The 23,954-nt window shown below is 35.6% G+C and overlaps 5 protein-coding genes across 7 annotated transcripts; 2 read left to right on the top strand and 3 right to left on the bottom strand.

Annotated features, from left to right (window-relative positions):
• The first annotated feature begins 6,809 nt into the window (after nt 1-6,809).
• On the top strand, nt 6,810-8,700 carry LOC106444378 (mitochondrial carrier protein CoAc2). Its single transcript, XM_013885859.3, has 6 exons — nt 6,810-7,144; nt 7,254-7,339; nt 7,419-7,626; nt 7,699-7,831; nt 7,924-8,237; nt 8,321-8,700. Exons 1-6 carry the CDS (start codon nt 7,007-7,009, stop codon nt 8,444-8,446), a joined length of 1,005 nt encoding a protein of 334 aa, XP_013741313.2. The 5' UTR covers nt 6,810-7,006; the 3' UTR covers nt 8,447-8,700.
• Nucleotides 8,567-12,720, bottom strand: LOC106444366 (protein EFFECTOR OF TRANSCRIPTION-like). Of its 2 annotated transcripts, XM_048742309.1 has the most exons (5): nt 11,932-12,720; nt 10,889-10,978; nt 10,203-10,376; nt 9,904-10,008; nt 8,567-9,785 (listed from the first exon to the last, which is right to left on the bottom strand). In XM_048742309.1, exons 1-5 carry the CDS (start codon nt 11,959-11,961, stop codon nt 8,772-8,774), a joined length of 1,413 nt encoding a protein of 470 aa, XP_048598266.1. In that variant the 5' UTR covers nt 11,962-12,720; the 3' UTR covers nt 8,567-8,771. The 2 variants fall into 2 exon arrangements, with proteins under 2 accessions (XP_048598266.1, XP_048598268.1); XM_048742311.1 differs by lacking the exon at nt 10,889-10,978.
• A 2,300-nt stretch (nt 12,721-15,020) lies between these two features.
• Nucleotides 15,021-17,618, top strand: LOC106444354 (F-box/LRR-repeat protein At3g26922). Its single transcript, XM_013885843.3, has 4 exons — nt 15,021-15,561; nt 15,691-16,567; nt 16,999-17,136; nt 17,221-17,618. The coding sequence occupies exons 1-4, from the start codon at nt 15,551-15,553 to the stop codon at nt 17,506-17,508; spliced, it is 1,314 nt and encodes a 437-aa protein (XP_013741297.2). The 5' UTR covers nt 15,021-15,550; the 3' UTR covers nt 17,509-17,618.
• A 315-nt stretch (nt 17,619-17,933) lies between these two features.
• On the bottom strand, nt 17,934-19,230 carry LOC106375612 (thioredoxin-like 2-1, chloroplastic). The gene is made up of 4 exons (XM_013815568.3): nt 18,969-19,230; nt 18,503-18,685; nt 18,265-18,429; nt 17,934-18,182 (listed from the first exon to the last, which is right to left on the bottom strand). Exons 1-4 carry the CDS (start codon nt 19,164-19,166, stop codon nt 18,078-18,080), a joined length of 651 nt encoding a protein of 216 aa, XP_013671022.2. The 5' UTR covers nt 19,167-19,230; the 3' UTR covers nt 17,934-18,077.
• A 647-nt stretch (nt 19,231-19,877) lies between these two features.
• Nucleotides 19,878-21,918, bottom strand: LOC106444389 (putative GATA transcription factor 22). Of its 2 annotated transcripts, XM_013885876.3 has the most exons (4): nt 21,526-21,918; nt 21,027-21,398; nt 20,063-20,511; nt 19,878-20,021 (listed from the first exon to the last, which is right to left on the bottom strand). In XM_013885876.3, exons 1-3 carry the CDS (start codon nt 21,802-21,804, stop codon nt 20,080-20,082), a joined length of 1,083 nt encoding a protein of 360 aa, XP_013741330.2. In that variant the 5' UTR covers nt 21,805-21,918; the 3' UTR covers nt 19,878-20,021; nt 20,063-20,079. The 2 variants fall into 2 exon arrangements, with proteins under 2 accessions (XP_013741330.2, XP_013741324.2); XM_013885870.3 differs by having other exon boundaries at nt 19,878-20,511.
• Between the last annotated feature and the right edge of the window lie 2,036 nt (nt 21,919-23,954).

The raw sequence follows: 23,954 nt of genomic DNA, 5'->3' as shown, positions 1-23,954 counted from the left end.
TGCTTCTTAATTATCGGGGTTCCAACATAAATTTGATGATTCACACTTGCATTATCAGCCCAAGCTGTGGAGCAATTGACTACAATTATTATACTCATACGGTCTTGGAACTTGTGAAAGAATGCATTTGTATATATGGGGACATCATTAATTTTTTCAGCAGAAATGGGTGTATTTTTTAAATATGAATGGCTGTATAATAATTGTGACATTAGTTGTAAATATGATCAAGAACACAAAATGCCTCGAGAATTAAAAACACACATGGAGTATGCAAGTTGTAAGTTTAATATCGCATACTGAACTAGTTAACTAGCTAGTACCGTTTTTAGGATCTTCAATCATTGTCGAATAATGCGTGAATGGGCATCAAGATATGTACGTATATATCATGAAGTTTCACTTTTGCAAATGTAGAAAATGAATTATGAACCAACATAGCTAATAGCTTCCACTTGACACAGATTCTCATGCACAAAATATAATAAAATATAAAAGAAGAAAAACAAAAACTTAAATAAACAAATGTAAGAAGAGATAATACGACAGTCTGTCCGATTCATATGCGCACTAATACACATGTAAATGTATAATCTACTTATTTAGATGACCATTTAAAAATGGTTAATTCTGCTGATATTAACCTTCACAAATGATAAAATAACCAAATAGACATTCTGATAGTATAAATAGTCAAATAATCGGTTAATGCTTTTCAACCATGATTTTAATTTGTGGCATTTACATTCATAGATAACGTTTGTTTTATGTGAATTCCAGTAATATGATAACGAAAGAAGTAAACTAAACACCTACGATATATTACTGTCCGGTTTCAATCAAGAGAGCAACTCCAGTTTCTCAATTAGGTCTAAACGTCCGTTATATACACAGGCAAATAAAGCAAATGTGATTGATTAAATTGTTGCTACGCGTGAAAGTGTGCAACTTAGATATTAATATATCATTGGAGATATGCCAAGTTGCTTTTTCTGATTTATTGACTGATAACTTCGGATCTTTAGAGTAATGATACTTTAACAAACATTTGTCTTAGAGTATTTCTTTACACACAAGGTTGCAGGTTATAGGTTTTACGTATACTTCTTCATATACACTGGATATTAAGGAAAGAAGATCATATATATAACTACCGTATATTCTTTCTATACTTGTGTATCAATCATCTTGATCTCCTCCTATAATCTCTCTTGTACGATGTATAAATATGTGTATACTCTGATCAATAGAAATCATCTTTCATATCACATATGGTATCAGAGCATCGATACTAGACCTAAATTCTTTTTCTTTCCGCCGCTTTCTTCTTCTTGCAATATCTCTTCTATTTACTCTTTTTTCTCCGATGGCTACCTCCGATAACAGTCAGTTCACCTCTCCTGTTGAAACCATCGTGCCTTCTACCACCTCCCTCTTGAACATCAACATGTCGAACATCACTAAGCTCACTGCCTCCAACTATCTTGTTTGGAGCCGCCAAGTACATGCCCTTCTTGATGGGTATGAACTTTCTAATCATCTTGATGAATCTGCTCCCGCACCAGAAGCTACTGTCACTACAGATGATGTCACCACTCCAAATCCAGCCTTTCTCCTCTGGAAAAGACAAGACAAACTCATCTTCAGTGCGCTGTTGGGAGCCATCTCTCAAAGCATCCAGCCTCTTGTTTCCATGGCGTCCACAGCTGCTTGCGTCTGGACAACTCTATCCTCTACCTATGCAAAACCAACCCGTGGTCACATCAAGCAACTGGTGAACCAGATCAAACAATGGACTAAAGAAGACAAGACTGTTGATGAGTATCTCCAAGGACTTACCACCCGTTTTGATCAGCTCGCTCTTCTTGGTAAGGTTCTAGACCAAGAAGACAAGATCGATTACATTCTTCAAGGGCTTCCTGATGCTTACAAACCGGTCGTGGAACAAACGGAGGGTCGCGATCTTCCTCCATCTCTCACAGAGCTTCATGAGAAGCTCATCAACTATGAGGCTAAGCTTCTGACTGCCACACCTGCGGCTGTGACTCCGATCTCAGCCAACTATGTCCATGGCTCTCGCCCTCCCCAGAAAAATCAAAAATGTCCCAACCAAAACTGGCAATCTGGTCAACACAACAACTCAACTCAGACATGGAATCATGGGTCATCTAACAATCAACAGAGGACTTTTAGACCTTACCTTGGACGATGCCAGATCTGCGGCACGCAGGGACACTCTGCCAAGCGCTGTAGTCAGCTCCAACAGTTCCAGCAGAGCTCGCAACCGGCCTTGCTTCCAACGCCTCAGTATCAAAATGCAGCATGGAATCCAAGAGCTAACATGGCTCTCATGAATCAACCACAACCTTGGGTTCTCGACAGTGGTGCTACACACCACATCACCTCGGATCTCAGCAACCTTGCGCTCCATCAACCCTATACTGGTGGTGAAGAGGTGCTCATTGGTGACGGCAGCGGTCTTCAGATAACCAATACGGGTTCTCTTTCCCTTCCTACAAATCACAAACCTTTATCATTAAGCAATGTTTTACTTGTTCCAAACATTCAAAAGAACCTATTATCAGTTAATAAGCTTTGTAACCATAACCAAGTTTCCATTGAATTTTTCCCATCTCATTTCCAGGTGAAAGATCTGACCTCGGGGGCGCGGTTACTCCAAGAACATACAAATAAGGAGCTGTACGAGTGGCCAGTCGTGAATACCTCAGCAGTCTCGTTCTTTGCTACCCCCACAGTCAAAACTTCATACTCTGATTGACATTCAAGGCTTGGCCATCCTTCCTCCAAAATTCTTAAATCTATTTTATCTAAGTTTTCTTTACCTATTTCAGATTCTGTTTCAAACAATTTCTCTTGTTTTGATTGCCTATCTAATAAAAGTCATAAACTCTCTTTTGCTCAAACTTCTATCTCTTCTACTCGACCATTAGAATATCTATATACTGATCTATGGACTTCTCTAGTGGTCTCTATTGACAAATACAAACACTATCTTCTGATAGTTGATCATTTTACTAGATACTCATGGTTTTATCCTCTTCAGCTGAAATCTCATGTCAAAGAGACGTTTATACGTTTTAAATCCCTCACAGAAAATAAATTTCAAACCAAAATAGGCACTCTCTTTTCTGATAATGGAGGAGAGTTCATTGCTTTACGCTCCTTTCTCTCTGAATCTGGTATTACTCATCTCACTACCCCTCCTCACACACCAGAACATAACGGATTGTCTGAGAGACGACACCGTCATATTGTTGAAACTGGTCTTTCTCTCCTCCATCAAGCTAAACTTCCTAATATTTTTTGGACCTACGCCTTTGCCACTGCGGTCTATCTAATAAATCGAATGCCAACCCCGGTTCTATCTCTAAACTCTCCATACTCTCTTCTTTTCAAATCTCAGCCTAACTACTTAAAGCTAAAAAATTTTGGTTGTCTTTGTTTCCCTTGGCTAAGGCCTTACCAAGATCACAAACTTCAACCACGATCTACAAAATGCATTTTCCTTGGTTACTCTCTAACACAGAGTGCGTACCTGTGCTATGATCCAATCTCTTCTCGCTTGTATGTCTCACGCCATGTACGGTTTGTTGAAGACACGTTTCCTTTTCAATCTCTCACCAAAATCGCTTCTCTTCCTACTGCTGAGGTCGGTTACAATAATTCCGACTACAACTGTGCCGCCAGCTACAGCTCCGCCACCGACGCCACCGAGTACATGTCAATCACCGTCTCCTCCCGTATCTCCCGTCTCACCCTCTTCGATACCTGTTACAGAAAACTCAACCACTAACCAGACATCTGAGGCCCAGCAACCAAATACCAATACCCAGGCCCAAAACCTATCTACCCAGGCCCAAACAGAACCCACAAACACTACAACCCACACACCCTTCCCTTCAGCCCAACCAAATAACTCAAGCCCACTAAATAGTAACCATTCTTCCTCCTCGCAACCAAATCCACCAACGTCTTCGGCTCCACCCGCCATTGAACCACCACCAAACCAACACCCGATGACAACCCGTGCCAAGAAAGGTATCTCTAAACCCAACTCCAAATACGCCTACTCCACCATCCTCACTCAATCCCAACCTTTCATACCCACAACTATTACCCAAGCTCTAGCGGACCCAAATTGGAGACCAGCCGTCATCGCTGAGTTCAACTCTATCGTTGCGAACCGCACCTTCTCTCTTGTTCCCCCATCACCACATCAGAATCCGGTCAGCTGTCGTTGGCTTTTTACTATCAAATATAACCCAGATGGCTCTGTTCGTAGGTACAAGGCTCGTCTTGTTGCCCGGGGTTATACTCAGCTTCCAGGCATCGACTATACAGAAACGTTTAGTCCCGTGATCAAAACCACTACAATTCGTCTTGTCTTGGATATCGCAGTGAGTCGTTCATGGCCGATCAAGCAACTCGATGTCAACAACGCGTTTCTTCAAGGTACGTTAACGGAAGAAGTTTACACCGTCCAACCTCCTGGTTTTGTTGATGCTGATCTTCCCAACCATGTCTGCCGATTACACAAGGCTCTCTATGGCCTGAAACAGGCGCCACGGGCCTGGTATCGGGAACTCAGCAACTTCCTTATTCAGTATGGCTTTATTAACTCTGTTGCGGATACGTCGTTATTCATCTTGCGTCGTGGTTCCAGTCTTGTCTACATGTTGATATATGTCGACGACATTCTTATTACTGGCAACGACCCTGCACTACTTCAGCAGATTTTGGACTCATTAGCCACACGTTTTTCAGTTAAGGAGCCCGAGGATCTCAACTATTTTCTTGGTATATAAGCAATCAGAACTTCCACCGGTCTCCACTTAACACAACGACGATACATTCTGGATCTTCTCTCTCGTTTCAAACTCACGAATGCTCATCTCGTCTCTACACCTATGGCGCCACATCCAAAGCTTACCATTAAGATGGGTACTCCTCTTACCGATCCCAAGGAATATCGCTCAGCAGTAGGGAGCCTTCAGTATCTTGCGTTTACGAGACCGGATATCTCCTATGCAGTAAATAAGTTGTCTCAATACATGCATGCTCCAACTTCGGAACATTGGCAAGCTGTTAAAAGAGTCCTGCGTTACTTAGCTGGTACTGCTTCCCATGGTCTCTTCTTCAGTCGCGACAACCCCTCTTCTCTTCACGCTTACTCGGATGCGGATTGGGCAGGTGACACTGACGACTTTGTCTCCACCAATGCTTACATTGTCTATCTTGGTAAGCATCCCATTTCTTGGTCTTCAAAGAAGCAAAGTGGAGTTGCTTGATCCTCAACAGAAGCTGAATATCGATCTGTGGCTAACACTTCAGCTGAACTTCGATGGATTTGTTCTCTTTTGGTTGAGCTTGGCATCAAAATAAAGGGTCCTCCGGTGATATATTGTGACAATGTAGGTGCAACTTATCTATGTGCAAACCCGGTTTTTCATTCGCGAATGAAACATCTTGCACTAGATTATCACTTCATCAGAAACCAGGTAACTGCCTGGAGCCCTCCGTGTTGCTCATGTCTCATCTAAAGACCAACTAGCCGATGCCTTGACTAAGCCGTTAGCCCGAGCTCCTTTCATCCAAGTATCATCCAAGATTGGTGTTGCCAAGGCACCTCCATCTTGAGGGGGCATATTAAGGAAAGAAGATCATATATATAACTACCGTATATTCTTTCTATACTTGTGTATCAATCATCTTGATCTCCTCCTATAATCTCTCTTGTACGATGTATAAATATGTGTATACTCTGATCAATAGAAATCATCTTTCATATCACATACTGGACTCAAACAACAACAATCTATACATAATAAAGAAAATTGAAGCAGAACCGGTTTTCAAACCCCATCTAGTTAGGGGACTACGTTCATGGAGGTCGCTCTCTCAATGAAATAACAGTATGGCTTCTATATATATAGGTCAGAGTGATGTAAGGAGCATAGACATGGGAGAATCTAGAACATATTATTATTGGGTGCATATATTAGTACATATACAAATTAGATGGACAACATCACAAATGTACAGAATTAAGAAGGCATAATAAAATTTTCAATGGGTGCACAACTGTGTTTTGGTTAAAATTATGGCAAAAGTAAAAATTCTGTACAAAACCTTTTTTAAAAGGAAAAAAGTGGGTGCATTTTTGCATCCTTAGTCCTCTACCTACATTTGCCACTGAGCATAGATCCACAATATATATGTGTTATAACTTACAAAGATGAATTACTTTGAGCTATATATATATATATATATATATATAAAAGCCGCTGGCGGAGGCAGAATTATATTTTAGAGGGGTCAATATGATAACAAATGTATTTTGCAAGGGTCAATAGGTTACATTCATCAGATTTTTCTTTAGAAATACAAGTAATTTTTTTTTTTTTTTTGCAAAAATTGACATGGGTCAATTGAACCCCCTGAGTGTACACTGGCTAGCCATACTGTGCGAGTGGGTTTGATCTTTCCTGGACATACTAAACCTCGAAAGCCCTTTGGAATTATATGGATAAGACTCTCCCAAAGTAGCATCTGTAAACAAAGTCCATATTGTCCACTTCTTAGTAGGCCGACTAATGGGCTAAAGAAATAGTCCAAGCCCCGTTTCTCTCATTTTCGGACAACCCGACATCAACAAACAAACGTACTTTAAAACATGTTCGACTCTTGAAGTCACTATTGATTATAAAAAAATGAAAAAAACGTAGAAACGAATAATAAAAAAGAAGAAGTTAATAATAATTTAATTAACGGAGAATAATATTTGCATTAACTTGCCGGAGAAGGTGAGATTGAGGAATTAAGAAAGAACAGTTCTTTGACAAAAAAAAAAAAGAAAGAACAGTTCTTCTTCTTCTCCTTCTCCCTTCAACTTCAACTCTTCAAAGATTCTTTGAGGGAGAGGAAGTAGAAGAAGAAGATCCATTTAACATCATCATCTTTTCGTTTCTCTCTCCACCTATTTTCGATGGGGGAGAGCGAAGAGAAGAACGGGATTCTTGATTCCATGCCCGTCTTCGCTAAGGAGCTTATTGCCGGCGGCGTCACCGGCGGTATAGCTAAAACCGCCGTAGCTCCACTCGAACGAATAAAGATTCTTTTCCAGGTATAAATGATTCCATCCAACTTGAATCGACTCGTCGTCAGATCACCAACTCGGATTGAATCGCTTAGCTTAGCTGGGGTTTATTTAATTCGTAATTGATGTTTCTCAGACAAGAAGGGACGAGTTTAAACGCATAGGACTCATGGGATCCATCAACAAGATTGGCAAAACTGAAGGTTTAATGGGTTTCTATCGGTATGTACGTTGTCTTGCGTAGATTTATCTGAGGGCTCATTCAAGATTCTTAAAACTTTGTTTTCTTGATTTTTTACAGTGGGAATGGTGCAAGTGTTGCTCGGATAGTTCCCTACGCTGCTCTTCATTACATGGCTTACGAGGAATACAGGAGATGGATCATCTTCGGTTTCCCTGAAACTACTCGTGGACCATTGCTTGATCTCGTTGCTGGATCATTCGCTGGTGGCACTGCCGTTCTCTTCACTTACCCTCTTGACCTTGTTCGGACAAAGCTCGCTTATCAGGTATGTTGACGTCTCGCCTCGAGTTAAGAAAAAAAAAACATAAGTAGGCTCATGGAGAACTTAGCAGTGCAGGTTGTTGGTTCAGCAAAAGCACAAGCCAAAGCTGTTACTATCCCCATGGAACAAATCGTGTACAGAGGAATCACCGATTGTTTCTCGAGGACATACAGAGAATCTGGATTCCGTGGCCTATATCGTGGTGTAGGTACATATGTCTTAGGACTCACTAACGTCTTCTCTAAACTTTTTAAGAGTGAAGAAAGATTTGATGTTTTCTTTGGTTGTCTTGTGTTTTAGCTCCTTCTATGTATGGGATCTTCCCTTACGCTGGTTTGAAGTTCTACTTCTACGAGGAGATGAAACGCCACGTCCCTGCAGAGCATAAGAAAGACATTTCCTTGAAACTCGTTTGTGGATCGGTCGCTGGATTGCTTGGTCAGACGTTAACGTACCCTCTCGATGTTGTCAGGAGACAGATGCAGGTTGAGAGACTATACGCAGCGGCAAAGGAAGAAACGGTACGAAGAGGGACAATGCAGACGCTTGTCAAGATTGCTAGAGAAGAAGGTTGGAAGCAGCTCTTCTCGGGGCTTAGCATCAATTACCTTAAGGTTTGACTGAGAGTTAGTTTCATGAATCTGTCTTGGTTTTAAGATAATGGACTGATTATTAACATAACAATCTCTTTCTCTAGGTTGTACCATCAGTGGCAATTGGATTCACGGTTTATGATGTTATGAAGCTGCACTTGAGAGTCCCTTCACGAGAGGAAACAGAGGCAGAAGATAGGACCACACGGAAAAGAAACACTTTAAGCTGATTCTAAGATCATCATCCATGATCTGATTCTTTGTGGTGCTTAATAACCACAGATTATTAGTTGGAAGTGTGTACATTCCATTTTTTTCGTAGAGGGAAGTTAAAGCTATGTTCCTCCAAATAAACAGTGTTAAAATTCCATTTGAAAACGATATGAATCATATAATGTAAATATGTAATTTGCTTTATAGCCTTTATGGAAACTAAGAGAGACTCGATGTAATGATGAATAACAAAGAAGCTGCTTCTTATTTATAACTTGGTACCTACTTAGTTATTATGTGTAACTCATACACGTCTGTTAGGTGCTTACAATGCTTGCTTATTCAAGATGTGATTCTCATCCCCTTGTGCTCCTGGCATCTCTTCCGTCCTTTTACTGGAGGTTTCCGGCAGACCGATCCAGTGTACAGCTTTACGCCGCAGACTACTGTTGTTGACTTAACATTTTCAGATGATCTGTGGTCTAAAGCTTCATCTTTGTGCTGCCAACATCTTCTGGTTCCCTTAGGAGCGCTTCTTGTACAAGGCAAACCATTCTTCGTTGTAGCTTCACATGAAGGACTCTGACGCGGTTCCTCTTGGTTCGTTGAGCTTGTACGTGTCTCGGGTTTGGACTTATCCTCTTTGAGGATTTTATCGCGGTCTGTTGGGTTGAGCAGAAAAAAGAAGGCGTTGACTCGCATTCCCTTGTGATCCTCGCATCGTTTTCTCCCTGAAACAGGTTTGCTTCTGCAACGTACCATCTCAGGTATAATCACTCCACAGATCTCCTCGGTCTCTTCTTCACACGGTGGTTTTTTAACAGGAGGAGCACATGTGATTCTCTGCCCTTTATGCTCTGTGCATCTCTTCCTTCCTGTGACTGGAGCTGTCAAGCAAGTAGTACCATCTTCTTGTAAGACTCCACAAACAGAAGCAGAATCAGACCCATCAACAATATCATCATGTCTCTCTAAAACAGGTTGAGGTCTGGACCGACTGAGTCTAAGTACCGAGGCATGAACACTATTAGTATTATTCTCCTCAGCTTCCACACGGCTGACATCTCTCTCTTCTTCAAAACCATGCTTCTTGTCTTTGCTTCTGCCGCCAGTTTTCTTCTGAGTAATCGTTTGAGACACATTGTCTCCAAGTTTCTTAAGCAAGGGAACAGGTCTACCGTAAGACCTTAGCCGAGTTCTAAAGCTTTCGGTTTGACCATGAGAAATGTCATCTGCGTCATGAATGTTGACAGCTACACCAAGACCCTGGATAGATTCTTGGACTCTGTATCTACTACCTACAAAGTCTTTTCCCACTCTCAAATCTTCCCTATTACCCTTGGCTTCTCTCAGAATCTGTGTTCCGTAAGAGAAAGAGATTAGCTTGATGATAGGGACTTAAGGCATCTAGTTAGCTGATAATATCCAACAAGAACACAAGTTGAAATGTGATGAAAGAAGATAAAGGTGTGACCTTTGGAGCTAAACCACGAGAGATTAAGGAGTAGTCAGCTACAGTCCTCCGTAACTCTGCAGTTTCTGAAAAGGGTTTAGGCAGAAGCATGGATCGGGCAAAACCCTGGAAGGAAAAAACACAGAAGCACAAGTGATATTGCAAAGAATCATCGGAGATCTAACAGAGAAACGGTGGTAGTCGTTAAAAATGAAATCTTTAAATAAAATTCCAAGAGAGACGGAGCAAAAGCCGCCTAAACTCCGAATCAGTGAGCTTCTTGAAACCCGATAGGGGGATTCAGGGGAGTGAGTGAGTACCTGCCATCTGGAAAATACACCGCCGGGTTTATTTCGAACGTAATCGTCTCTCTTATACATGGTCACCACGACGGTTAAGGAAGCGGCGTCGCCGGTAACTGAACGGATTGGAATGGAGAGTTTTACACAAGTTTTTTTCTTCTTCTTTTTCAAATTTTGAAATTCTCGCGGCCACTGCAGAATAGTTGAAGAAAGAGTTATTAGTATAACTAGAGTCTTTGTCCGCGCTACGCGCGGAAAGTACTTTTAAATATTTTAATTCTAGATGATTAGCTATGAAAAAATCAAATTTCATTGTTTATTTTAATTAAGATTTTATTATATGTTGTACACCAATTTTTCTAGTTTATGAATTAATTGATGAGGATAGATTTTGGCGGAAGAATTAATTTGAAGATGTAATATAAAAAATTATTAAAACATGAATAAAAAATAGAAAGATGTTTGAAGAGTTTTTTATTTTTCTATAGCTTTGATTTGTCTTGATGGTTTTATTCCGATGAGTAGGTTAAGTTTGCCTTGAGTTCATCTTTTGGTTGGTATCATAGCTTAGCCAACTAATAACTACACAATTTATTGAAGTCGATTTATTCAACTCCTAAATACTTCAGACTGTAATGTTGATTACATCACTTTCAATAGAATGCGTTGACTAATCTATGAAAGAAGGGACATGAGGATCTAACCTTGTTGCTTGCCCAAAACTTTAAAATTTGAATGAATCCCCTTTTCACAATGCATCCACATAAAAGAGATATAGCCCAGCGAAACCAAAGCTGGATTCTTAAAAACAGAACGTAGCTGAGGGCTCTTGATAAAAAGAAATTGCTTTGATAATAACACAGTATATAGAATAATTATATTTTTATTTTTAAGGGCAAATCTCCAAAATAGGACATTTCTAAGTTTATGTCACAAAAATAGCTCTCAAAAACTAAAATGACCAAAATAGCATTTTATTTTTGAATTTTTTTTTTTTTTTTATTTTTCAAAATTTGAAATCTTATCCCCAAAATCCCATTCCCCAACTCTAAACCCTAAAAACTAAACTCTAAACCCTAAACTCCACCCCTTAACTCTAAACCCTAATGTCTAAATTAATTTACCATTGAGATATAAGTGTATATTTATCTCTTTTGATAAAACATTAAGTGCTATTTTGGTCATTTTTATTTTTAGATGCTATATTTGTGACAAAAAATTTTTTAATGCTATCCTAGTCATTTTCTCTATTTTTAAATATGTTTTTATTTTTTGACAATGTCTAACATAATAGATAGTGTTAATTATTTATTAAGAGTAACATAGACATTAATCACTCTAACTTTTAACATGAGAGCTCGAATGTTAAAAATCACTTCATAAATAATAATTTAGATATATTTGATATAATTTATAAATATTGAATAGTTTGGATGGTTCAAATAAAAAGAGAGATAAATCAGATTATTTCAATTATTTTAAATACACCAAATAATTTGAAAATAGGTAAATTAAATATTTTAGTTTTAAAATAGTTTTAAATCTAAAATATATTTTGTAGTATTCATTTGATTTTTAACTCCAAATATTTTGGATGTTAGAAATATAAAAATAGTTATTCTTATTTTTGGTTTAGTTTTGTAATTTGGTTTGGTATTTAATTTGCCATGTCTAGTTTGATTAACAAAATAATAAAATTGATCCAGGTATAAGGATTCCAAAAAAAAGGCAAACGGAAATGTCGAACCCGTGACTTGAAGGTATTGAGACAGAACATTCTTTGGCTTTTCTTTCTCTCTCTCACACAGACATCATCCTCATCACACCCTTTCCTGGCACGCTCACATTCACCACCTCTCTTCTATTCTTCTTTCATGGCTTCTCTCTCAGATCTGATCCACCAGTTGCACTTCTTTGTTTTCCAATCTTAAGATCCAAACCTCTCGCCTAAATCAGTCGTACCTAACCTCACGCGCCACCGCCATGTCCACTCCACCACTGCTCCCTGTCACCAATCAGCAAGCTGTTCAAGCTCAGCCACCAATCAACACTCCCGCCTTCCATACCTTCTTCTCACGCCTATCCACCTCGATCCGCGACGGCTTATCACAACGCCGCCCATGGGCAAAGCTCGTCGATCGGAGCTCCATGGCGCGACCTGAATCCCTCATATAACGCTTTGTCACAGATCCGGAAGAATCTGGCCTACTCTAAGGTGAACTACGTCGCCGTCATTCAATTATAAAGGAGGAGAAATAGAGGAAGTTGAAACGAAACCATCAAGGAATGAGTTAAGAAAATAATTGAATGAGGGAGTGTGGGTTGTGTGTGATAACGGTGAATTGCAGTGAGTCCTCCAAACGACGAAGAAAAAAAGATTATGGATAATTATGTTATCAGAGTTTAGGTTTTTCTGAGTTGGGGTTCAAGTGGGCCACTGAAAATTATTATTGGCCCAGAGATGTTATCAGATTTTCATACTTGTCGACTTGAGGCTCTTATGACGTGGCAGAATAAAACGTTTTTATTGGCTTGAATTAATTGCTGACGTGGACAGCCTCTCTACTCCTCATATAACCCTTTTAGTATTCATACTTGTCGACTTGAGGCTCTTATGACGTGGCAGAATAAAACGTTTTTATTGGCTTGAATTAATTGCTGACGTGGACAGCCTCTCTACTCCTCATATAACCCTTTTAGTATTAGATAGATTTTTCAAAAAAAAAAAAAAGAGTTATTAGTATAGCATTATTTGTTGACTCCCATAAATTATAGTAATTAATATCTATCTAAAAATATTTTAAAATTTTTCAGAATACATGTTTTTCATTCGAAAAACTTTGAAATCTTTAGATTTTTGTACTTAACTTAAAATGAGTACTATAATTTATATTTATCATGTCTTTAATAAACTGTTGGAATTTTTTAATAAGGCTAACATATTATGTACAATATTATAAATTATGAAAATATTACATATATGATTCTCGTCAATTTATGATTCACGTCTATTTATACCATCTCGACCCACATCTATACTATTAAAGCAGAATCCTTCTTAGGATTATGCATTGATTTTTCCAATTAATTACAAAAATTTCCATTAATTTTTTCAATTGTTATTAATGGTTTTCAGAAATTAAAAGCCCAACATTGCTTCTGTCCAACTAAACAAAACAGCCCAATAATTTAAAACCTTAAAGTCAAAGAAGTCCAACAGTGTTTTCTTTTAAAAACAATTATAAGTCAATTTAAATACATAATTATTATTTAATATTTGTGTAATTATAATTTAAAATTTTATGCATTATTTAAAAATATGTAGAATGAAAAATGTAATGTCTATTACATTTTTCATATAATATTTAATTAATAAGTTAAAATTGTAAATAAATAACCTTAGCAAATATATAAGAGAAAAAGACCAAAATAGCACTAAATCAAGTTTTTGTTCCCAAACTAGCACTCAAGAACAAAAGTCACAAAAATAGCACTCAAAGGGTGGGGTTTAGGGTTTAGAATTTAGGGTTTAGGGTTTAGAATTTAGGTTTTAGGGTTTAGAGTTGAGAAGTGAGGTTTTGGGGATAAGATTTCAAATTTTAAAAATTAAAAAAAATAAAATTTTTCAAAAGATAAAATGCTATTTTGGTCATTTTAGTTTTTGAGTGCTATTTTTGTGATATAAACTTAGAAATGTGCTATTTTGGAGATTTGCCCAATATATAATCACAATATGATTAAATTTATTGAATAGAAGTTTACCATTTTAAAATATTTTAACTAATTAATTAGTACACAAATTTCTTATTATATGATAAAAAAATAAAGAAGACAAGATTATAAAAAAAATTACTATAAACAAATATAAAATCTATTAAAATATAGATTAGACAAATATTTATTAATTTAAATAAATTTTTAAAAGAAATGATTCCGCGCTTTCAAAGCGCGGATCAAAATCTAGTTTATACAATTAAAGCATAATTCTTATTAGGATTCTGTCATTAGTTTTCAATTTATTTACAATGTCATGGCATTGCTTATTTTTAAGATTTTTTTTAATTAATTTTTCCAATTAAATAAAGAAACAAATCTTTTGAAAATAATTTTGTTTACATATACAAGTTTATTAAATAATGACACAAAAAATTAAAACACTTTGTAAACATAAAAGTAAATTAAGAAAAAGAGACCATAATATTTTTTGGTATATTAATCAAAAGAGGTAGAGAAGAAAATTTATTCTGATAATTTATTTTGAATTTTTTTTTATACTTATAGATTGTTTCATCTAAAGTCAGATTCACGCACACAAATTTTTTAAAAAAATCATCAATAGATTATGGGTTATCACATCTTAGTTTGATCATTAAATAAATTAAGACCAATCCAAAAAAGAAAAATAAACGAATATTTTTTTGTCAATCAAAATTTACGTATGCGATTTGAAGTGTTTCTATAACACAAGAAACTTCTCTTTAAATCTAATATCTAGGATTCATCTATTAATAAATTACAATTATAATTTATCTTTTTTCTTATAACATATACAATCATCTCAAGGCCTTTTATCCAAAAACAAATCATTGTAATTATAAATGTAACTAGATTACAAATATTTTAAATACACATATGTATTTTCAGTAAAAAATCTACTTTTTTTAATAAAATATTTAAAAGTAAATAAATCTCGCGCTTTATCAAAATCTAGTTACTACATTACAAAGATAGACATCTGACAGTTTTAGTTAAATGTTGCAGATTTTTGTGAGAACTCATTTTTGTAAACATTTTTATTTTAATTTGCATAATTAGTTAATAGATTACTTTTTTCAAGATTCAAAATCCTAATTTTCTAATTTAAAATATTAATGACATCAGTCAGATCAGTGGAATAAAGAATTTTTACAAAGTGTTAATATATTATGAGTTTAATTGACCACAATAAAATATTTGGACTGTTTAATTGAGATTTAGAACGATATTGATTGCAATTTTGTAGAAAAAAAATAAGGATAATTATTTTAGAAAATCATATATATTGAATTAAATGAAAACACAGAAAATTATAATTAATGAGAGATAACAGTGAATTTAATGGCAATTAATGATTTAAAATAAATATATTTATTTTGGGATTTTTATTTGATGACTTGTGATTTTTTTCCATAACATGCTGTTTTATAATTAAAAAAAACTTTAGATGTCTAGTTTATCAAATAGAGGTATTAGATGATCTAACTTTTGTCACTTTAAACTTTTATATGTTTATCTACCTCAAGTAAGCTGCCCCCATTCAATCCCAAAAAAACAAATAAAAAGAAATCAGAGAAAGCTAGCTAGGGTTTCTTCAAGTCACAACCGCCATGAACCCAAAGTAAGTTCTTTCCGAGTCTCTCTCTACACGCGTTCTAGTTTTCCTTACACTTCCAATCATCCGACCAAAGTCTTATGATATCATCTTCGATTTTACATATATCGTCTTTAATTAATGTTTCCGTACCAGTTTTAGTCGTAGACACTCCAACAAGAAACGAAGACGGGTTGATGAGAAAGCAGATAGGATCAGTGACTTGCCCGATGCTTTGCTGCTTCTGATATTGTCCTTGATCCCGACAGTAGATGTCGTAAGGACTTGTGTTTTGTCGAAGCGATGGACATCTCTTTGGGAACATGTGCCTAAACTCGACTATAGTTACAAGACTGATAAAAAAATGTCACACCAATTTGTTCATAGGTTCTTGATATCACGTAAGCCGTGTCTTCTAGAGAGTATGCGACTTATCGTTGGATCACATTGTGAGGCTATTAATATCCCCATATGGATTAAATATGCGGTTGAACATGGTTTGCGTGAGCTAGAACTCGATCCTTACTCGGAAAAAGGAAATATCCGATTACCAAGTAACATCTACGCTTGTAAAACACTCGAGGTCTTGACGCTTAAGTACTGTGTTCACGTAGATGTTCCTAACACTCTGGTTTGTTTCAAGTCCCTCAAGATCCTAAAACTTCAACTTGTGCACTTCAAGAACGATGAGTCAGTGCGTAGGCTTTTCTCAAGCTGCCCAAATCTTGAAAAATTGGATGTTAAACGATATGTGGACAATGTGGTAAACTTCACTATCGAAGTACCGTCTTTAAAGAGTTTAACAATACATGATTGTAGTGATGGAGATGGTCGAAGAGGGTATGTGATAAATGCTCCTTATTTGAACTACTTTTCAATTAAAGGAATGAAAGATTATGAGTTTTCTATTGAGAATATGCCGGAGCTAAGAGAGGCAAAGATTATTGATGTTTATGATATAAATACTGAGAAGATTCTCCTACCTCTTGCCTCATCAGTCAAACGTCTCTCCTTGTCTTTATCACCTTTGGAGGTAAGTTAATTTATCCTTTTCAGTTCACATAATTTCAACTGGCTCATCCTTGTTGGCTGAATTTGATGAATTTCATCTTATTTGTTCTATGTTTAATTCTTGCTCCATATATACATTTTATTCCTTGTTCTCTGAACTTCTGAGACGATAACCTTGCAAAAGGTGTTTGATCTCAAGGGTTTACCTTTCTCCCATGTAAAAACTGAACTTCCAAGTTGGATAGTTCCTGAGACCAACCTCTTGGAAACTATTTAATAATATATAAAGTTTTTGATGTCAAAAAAAGATTCAACTTTTTGTAGTCCAACTCTTTTCACTTTTGATAATTAGTCTGTGATTTTGGAGGGCATAAACATTGTAAGAACTTTAATAAAACCAATATTTATTGGACTCTGTCACAATTTAACATTTTTTGTTTGCTTGTACCGCAGACTAGGTACGCTGATAGTACTGTCTATAGTCAGCTTGTATATTTGGAGCTAAGTACTAGTAAAACCGAGTGGTGGAATCTACTTATGGTTTTGCTATTGAATTCTCCTAAACTACAAGTTCTCAAGCTCTCGAGAGATGTAAGAAACTTACTTAAACTTTGCTTTACTTTCTAGGTTAACTTTGATGAGTCTAAAACACTTGTGTTCTTGATTTGCTCACAGGAGCCCAAGAAAAGTCATACGGAGCGCATGTCTAACCCACAATTTTACAAACCGGTTAATGTTCCACCTTGTTTGTTATTTTGCCTACAAAGATTCGAGTGGGAAAGATACAATGGACTACATGAAGAAGAAAGACAAGTTGCAATGTACATACTAACAAATGCGAAACATTTGAAGGAAGCAAGATTTTCGACGAAAAACCGTGGTCTGGAAGAGAAATTTGAGATGCTAAAGGTGTTAGCTCGGGAGCCTAGGGCCTCACCTTCATGTCAGTTTTTCTTTGAGTAAAAGTAAAAGAGGTTTCATAGATGAGATGCAACTAATGCAGTTTCATCCAAGTATAATAAGATTGTGTATCCTTTCATACCTCAGTTCAAACTTTTGAGATTCACATTTCATATACCTTTGGATTTTTAAAACAAAGTGTTTCTTTTTTACTAGACTTTTAGTAAGGATCATTGGTTGTTGTATTTTAATGGATTTGAAAACTCGAACTAAATCTAGCGTTATTGGTTATGTGATTTTCAAATATGTATTAAATCATGTGTTATTGGTTTAATGATTCATAAATTCTATATCAAATCAAATGTTATTCAATCGTACGGATTTACTAATATATTTGATTTTATAATGGATTTGTTTGGATTTTTTAGTTAAAAATACAAAGATTCAAATTCGAGGAAAAACCTCCAGATTTATAAATACTATATGGATTTCTAAATCAAACAAAATATATAAACCAATAACACCTCCTTAGAGTTTTTATCTACACAAGTTATGATGCAGCAAATCCAAATGGCAGTTAACATATATATATACAAAAAAAAACTGTTCAATTATAACCAGATATTGGTTGATTATAGGCTTGAAGTTGAATCTTCAATTTGCTCAGAAACCGAAGAAGAGTGGTCAGTGCTAATTCTTACATTATGTCTCACTATAGCATCTCTGAGTTTCTTGAACTGCAAAAATGTTTGCAAAAGCTTATTTAGACTTAGAGGATATGCAAGAAGTCTGTGCTGCAATGGCTAAGAGAGAGCAAACCTTGGCAAGAGAGCAGGAGAAAGAATCGACTTGGCCATCCGAGCCGCGGTATAAGTGGAAGTATGGTAAAACCTTGACGTTCAAGCTTTTGCAGAGTGACTTGTTCTCGTCAAAGTTTACTTTAAGGAACAAGATCTCAGGGTGTTCTTCCGCTGTTTTGCATAGCTGAAAAAAAAACAAGAAAAAAGGTTTCACCTTTTTTGCTTCAAAGATGAAACGAGAGGTGATTCAGCTTTACCTTTGGGAACATTGCTCGGCAAGAACCACACCAAGTTCCATAAAAATCGACGATAACTAATCTATCTCCAGCATCTTTCAAAGCGTTCAGAAACTGTTCGGTTGAGGTGATGTCGATCATGTTTGGCCCTGCTTTCTTCTCCCACCATTTTGGCTGTTCTGTTTCAGAAGTTAAAGCTTGTACCTATCCCCCACAACAAAGACCAATGTTTCACCTCTTAGCTACAAACACAATAACACTTCAATTGAAGTGATACAGTGTGTGCTTAAGACACACGACCGATGTAATCGTTACATCTCTCCCCAAACAAGACCACATCAATAGTAATCTCAATCAATGGCACTAAAGAACCCTAATTCCTGAACGCCTACTACTGACATAAGCTTTAGCTGATTCCGAAACATGGGTTCTTTAGTTTCGGACATAAACTTGAAACCCAACACATAAAGTTAAGAAATTGAAGTACCTTTATACAGAGAGACTGCTTCCTTGTTGAGAAAAATAGATTTGAAGAAGACGAAGGAAGAGAGGACGAGGTTGAGAATGATAGACCGTAGAGTCTGTTGAATGAGTTCAGTAAGGGTATGATTCGGATTGGTGGAGAAACCGGAGTACGAGTAGAGGAGGAAGCGTAAAGCGATCGAAAAGATGTCGGAGGAGACATGAATCGCGCAAAGTGAAAGACTTTCGCCTTTTTTTTTCACTTCTGTTTCGCTTTTTAACTTTTTTTCTCCATTATACAGTTGGCTTTCAGTCCCCGACCATCAAATGTATTTCAAAACAGCCCCTTTAGTTCTAATGAGTTTTACAATTCTTCCAGTGTTCTGTTTTATTGCTTTTGTATCCAAGGGGAAGTGAGATAATAGTTTATAAAGAAATTCAAAATACTAAAGTAAGTAACACCACTGTGAAAGGATCACACCAACAAAAGTGGAAGAGAGCAGACACACAGGCTGGTTCAAGTGCAATTACAATTTACAATGTGTCACACAACATTGGAAACTAGGAATCTGGAATAGGTTGGATGATAAGAAGCATGGGGAAATTTAAAGGCCGGCATTCGATTGAAATAGCTGAATGTTCTTCCTTGATGGTATAGTTATTATTAGATACAACATGTGAACTTGAAAACATCATAATATATATTTATCGAAGGATTATGATCTTAATTAAACAGAATATTCTGGCCTCTAAAGAAAATTTTCAAAAATCAAAGTTGAATTTCTTAAAGTGAAATAGTAGTTTATGGATTTATATTTTAATGTTAAACAGCGAAGATAAAGGTTTTACAACCTGACGAGATACATATAGAGAGATAAGTTAATGTAACTCTTAGCTAAATTCCCAAATTTAAAAACAAATGAAAAAAGTGAAAAATCAAGAACAGCCACATTATCGAAATTATACGAAGCTCCATACATAATATTCTCACTATTGGAAACTATTAAACCCCACAAAGTTGAGCTGACTGATACTAACAGAAAAAAATTTAATCACGTATATGAAGGATTATGGTATAGTTTATAAGAATAATTCCATGATTTCTTAAAGAAGGGTGATGTTTAATGATAAAAGGATCACCCGTGAACCATTCCGTACGATAAAGCCATTAGTAAAATGGCAGCATCCTTCTCATCTTGAGGGAAACCTTGCTGATAAGCTGAGCTTTTGCTCAAGATTATCGCTAGATCATCATAATAAAAATTGTTTGAAGAGGAAGATGTCGAGGAAGATCTCGACATAGTGGACTTGGCTTGAGTCTCGGCTGCTGTGCGCTCCATCACCGATATTGCCTCCTCCACCGATGTACTCATGCTCTTACATTTCTTTACCTTTGGAGCCAAAGAAGAATAGAGATTGCTAACTTCATTTGATCTTTTGTACTTGCTTTGCATCTTCTTTTTCATGAGGGGTGGTGACAAGTACTCGGAGTTTGTGGTTGCGGCTGCAGCTGCCATAGCGGCCTGCCTCGCCTTCCTTTGCCTTATCCCACACGCATTACATAGAGACTGTAATAATAAAACAAACATGAGCATTAATTAATTAGTTAATTAATTCCCATTAATTATATTTTGAGAGAAAACTTTCAGAATGTATATACTCCCTCCGTTTTAAAATTACATATTCTAGAGAAAAAATTTGTTTCAAAAAGATCTATTTTATTTTCAATGTATGTTTTATTAACTAATTGCAAATTTTAAAAAACTTAATTGCACTTATTGAATTTTCATTGGCTTAAAATTATGGAAAAAATATAATCACAAAAAATTATGGAAAAAATATAATTACAAAAGATTATGCAAATTTAGTGTCTTTTATTAAAATGTGTGAAAAATCTAAAATTATTATTTAAAGGATTTTGTTAAAGCTACTCAGAATTACTACCTAAAATCTATATAGCAAACTGGATGATTTCTGTTAGTGATTTAAAAGATTTATGTTTCTTTTGCTATTAATTATAAGTTTTTTAAAAAGACAACAAATTTCTGAGAGAGCTTCTAATTAGTAATATTTGGTTGGTTACCTTGGGACCTCTCGGACCACTTCTCCAAAGAGGAGTCTTGGTCGTGTTACAATCGGAACAGATCCTAATCACGCCATTGTTGCTTCCGTTATAACCAGTTTCGTTGACTATATTGTACTGATTTGCCGAGATTTTCTCGAGATGATCTTGGTCATGCCCTTCGAAATTTCTTTGGTTCATGGATTGGTCGTTACTAACGTGTTGTTTGTTGTTCTCGGTGGTGGTGATCATCGTCTTCCTCTTCATCAATTTCACCTGTTCATGAACATGATGATTGTCTTTCTTCCGTATCGTCAATTTTAGTCGTGTCTCCTTCTTTGGCACCACTTGATCGCTTGATGGTGATCCACTATTAGATACAAACTTCTTGGTCTGGAAATTTCATAAGATCATTGTAAAATAATGGTTAGTTAAATTTTCATATATAAATACTACACAATATATCTGGGGTCATGATCAAGAATATTGGTATATCTATCATTCACTTCAAATTTTATACCTCGAGTGATTGGGAGAGATGAGGATCAAGAAAACCTTGAAAAGTGTTGTTGTTGTACCCAACATGTATTTGATCTTGGTGAGAATTGATCAAGAAAGGGAGGTGGGAAAGAGATGATGGAGTCAAAGAAGATGATGAAGAAGAGAAATTAGAAGGACCTAAATGATCATCATCATGATGATGGTGGTTATGATGAAGAGAGGATCCAAGATGAGAGAAAAAAGGTTGGTCGATTTGATCTTCATTGAGATCTATAGTGTAATGAAAACTCGAACCCATGATCAAAAGAGATCAGTGAACAAAAGAGAAGGAAGAAGAGAGACTCGGAGAGATCTGGTACAAGCAAAGAAGTATCCAAGCTATACTCTAATTTACCCTTTTTAAAGGCAAAACACCACGTAGCCAAAAACAAATAATTATATGTATATGTATGTATATGTATATACTTATCTTTATTTTTATTTTTTTGTTCAAATATATGTATATACTTATATGCATCAACTTACACTAGTAGAATTTAGAAGAATTGAAAAGATATGGATAAAACTGTTATTTATAATATGTATATTTTGTGAACCATGTTTAATTAAGATGATATGAATTTAGTATGCATAAAACGGAATAAATTAAAAAAAACAAAACGGAATAAGTTATCTAGCAAAGAAATACAGATCCAGACACTTTCTATCATTTTCAACGTGTTGGCTTAGCTAATATGCATGCTTTCAAACTTATAACAGCTTGATGAAAATACTTAATATATGTTTTAACTTTCTTTACGTACTTTGAGTTCAATATCTGTAATTAAATAAACGACACCTCCATCACGATTGATCAGTAATTTGTATTGATAGTTAATTTATTGCAACGGTTCAAGTTCTATACAAGAATGTTTGATATATAACAATAGTATATAAACAAAAAGGAGGAGCTTCACAAGAGTTACAATGAATTATGTATGTCTATTAAAAAAATTCGGTGTTTAATTTAACTATTACATATATATAAATATATATATATATTCTATCATGTATAGTCCGAGCTTACAGTTATATATATATACCATGCATGCACAAAGTATGGTATATCTGTAACACGTGATCTTTCCACGGGGATGTGATTCATCAATAATCATTTTTAGAGAGATAACAAGAGATAGGTTTAGAATGGCAAAGGAAGAAAACAACCCCACCTTAGTATTCGCCAAAACCATTCAATAACTTCTGATCAAATTTTACAGGTCAATTTGGACCCTCTCCGCATAATTTTATTGTCTCGTTGTATTTTCAATTTCATGAGTCTACTAGCTACTACATGTTCTAAAATTTGTATAGTACCTATTTGATTATGAAATTTTGTTTTACATCGCGGATGAAACTGAACTGATCATAGAATATCTTTTATCAAAAAAAAAAAAAAACTGAAGTGATCATCGTCTAGGGCACGCCGTATATAAGATTTCATTGCGTTATACTCATATTTCCAAATCTCATCATCGAAAGCTCTTGCATAATGAGCTTCAAGCATTCTTGTAAATGTCCGTGAGGATGAGGATGATTGAGATTGATCCGAAGGAGATACCTCTTAAGATTAAGGGCTTGATATATGATCATTTAATTTCGTTTGAAATTTAAAAGTGGGGACAAAGATCTCAATATCAAAAACCGGATCACAAACAAACAAAAGAAAATAAAAAGCAAGGATATTTCACTTCCAAAGTTCCTTAGCTACAACTTGCTTTATGCATATACATCCAACTATAGCAGCTGTTAGCCCTCTGACATGCATGTCTACCTTTAATTTTTGTAAAGAAAAACTTTTGAATTTGGGTAAGTAAATGGTACTATAAAATAAACATTAAATTTAAAAGGAAAATTACGACTTCCTTTTGAGTGACTCACTTGCTTTTATCAGTGTTGTATATTACTTTCCAGGTTTCAAACGTCATCAATACTATTAAATTAGGAACATGACCTATTGATAATGGTTATGTCCAACAATTAATTTTCTTTATTTAAAGAGCCTTTTATTATCCTTTATGTATAACTGTATCAAATTAAATAACCGTAAATGCCTTTTATGAATCAATATATATTTGTAACTTCATGTCCACAATTCTCAGCTCTCACCACTTATTTCCCGTATGGCTGCTTTGCGTATACATAATACGGACAGATATATATATACAACAATTATTCTTTCCTTTTGGGTTTTTAACAGATGTAGATTGTTAACTATAATATTATTCTATTATACCAAAATTATGATTGAAAACTGTTACATGTTATTCGGTTCCGTTTGCTATATAAGTATTCCACCCAAATTATTTATGTATGTTATTTAATAATCTGAACCTTTTTCTGAGAATTTCAACCTTTTATTTGATTAATATAACATGTTACTCTATATAATTATTTATATATGCAGTT

This window comes from Brassica napus, chromosome A1 (assembly GCF_020379485.1).
Source record: "Brassica napus cultivar Da-Ae chromosome A1, Da-Ae, whole genome shotgun sequence".
Taxonomy (NCBI): domain Eukaryota; kingdom Viridiplantae; phylum Streptophyta; class Magnoliopsida; order Brassicales; family Brassicaceae; genus Brassica; species Brassica napus.
Note: the sequence above shows the minus strand (reverse complement) of the source record. Positions and strands in the feature narration are given on the sequence as shown.

What these genes read in the sequence shown, in the direction of transcription:
- LOC106444378 (XM_013885859.3), top strand. Translation starts at nt 7,007, where the DNA reads ATGGGGGAGAGCGAAGAGAAGAACGGGATTCTTGATTCCATGCCCGTC. An exon ending in GGACAAAGCTCGCTTATCAG is followed by an intron (nt 7,627 to 7,698) that starts GTATGTTGACGT and finishes TTAGCAGTGCAG; the next exon opens with GTTGTTGGTTCAGCAAAAGC. An exon ending in TTAGCATCAATTACCTTAAG is followed by an intron (nt 8,238 to 8,320) that starts GTTTGACTGAGA and finishes CTCTTTCTCTAG; the next exon opens with GTTGTACCATCAGTGGCAAT.
- LOC106444366 (XM_048742309.1), bottom strand. Translation starts at nt 11,961, where the DNA reads ATGTTCTGTCTCAATACCTTCAAGTCACGG. An exon ending in TCAATACCTTCAAGTCACGG is followed by an intron (nt 10,979 to 11,931) that starts GTTCGACATTTC and finishes TTAAGAATCCAG; the next exon opens with CTTTGGTTTCGCTGGGCTAT. An exon ending in GTGTATTTTCCAGATGGCAG is followed by an intron (nt 10,009 to 10,202) that starts GTACTCACTCAC and finishes TTTTCCTTCCAG; the next exon opens with GGTTTTGCCCGATCCATGCT.
- LOC106444354 (XM_013885843.3), top strand. An exon ending in TGTCTTTATCACCTTTGGAG is followed by an intron (nt 16,568 to 16,998) that starts GTAAGTTAATTT and finishes CTTGTACCGCAG; the next exon opens with ACTAGGTACGCTGATAGTAC. An exon ending in TTCTCAAGCTCTCGAGAGAT is followed by an intron (nt 17,137 to 17,220) that starts GTAAGAAACTTA and finishes ATTTGCTCACAG; the next exon opens with GAGCCCAAGAAAAGTCATAC.
- LOC106375612 (XM_013815568.3), bottom strand. Translation starts at nt 19,166, where the DNA reads ATGTCTCCTCCGACATCTTTTCGATCGCTTTACGCTTCCTCCTCTACT. An exon ending in AGCAGTCTCTCTGTATAAAG is followed by an intron (nt 18,686 to 18,968) that starts GTACTTCAATTT and finishes TGTGGGGGATAG; the next exon opens with GTACAAGCTTTAACTTCTGA. An exon ending in TCTCCTGCTCTCTTGCCAAG is followed by an intron (nt 18,183 to 18,264) that starts GTTTGCTCTCTC and finishes ACATTTTTGCAG; the next exon opens with TTCAAGAAACTCAGAGATGC.
- LOC106444389 (XM_013885870.3), bottom strand. Translation starts at nt 21,804, where the DNA reads ATGGGTTCGAGTTTTCATTACACTATAGATCTCAATGAAGATCAAATC. An exon ending in ATCTCTCCCAATCACTCGAG is followed by an intron (nt 21,399 to 21,525) that starts GTATAAAATTTG and finishes TGAAATTTCCAG; the next exon opens with ACCAAGAAGTTTGTATCTAA. An exon ending in GTGGTCCGAGAGGTCCCAAG is followed by an intron (nt 20,512 to 21,026) that starts GTAACCAACCAA and finishes TTATTATTACAG; the next exon opens with TCTCTATGTAATGCGTGTGG.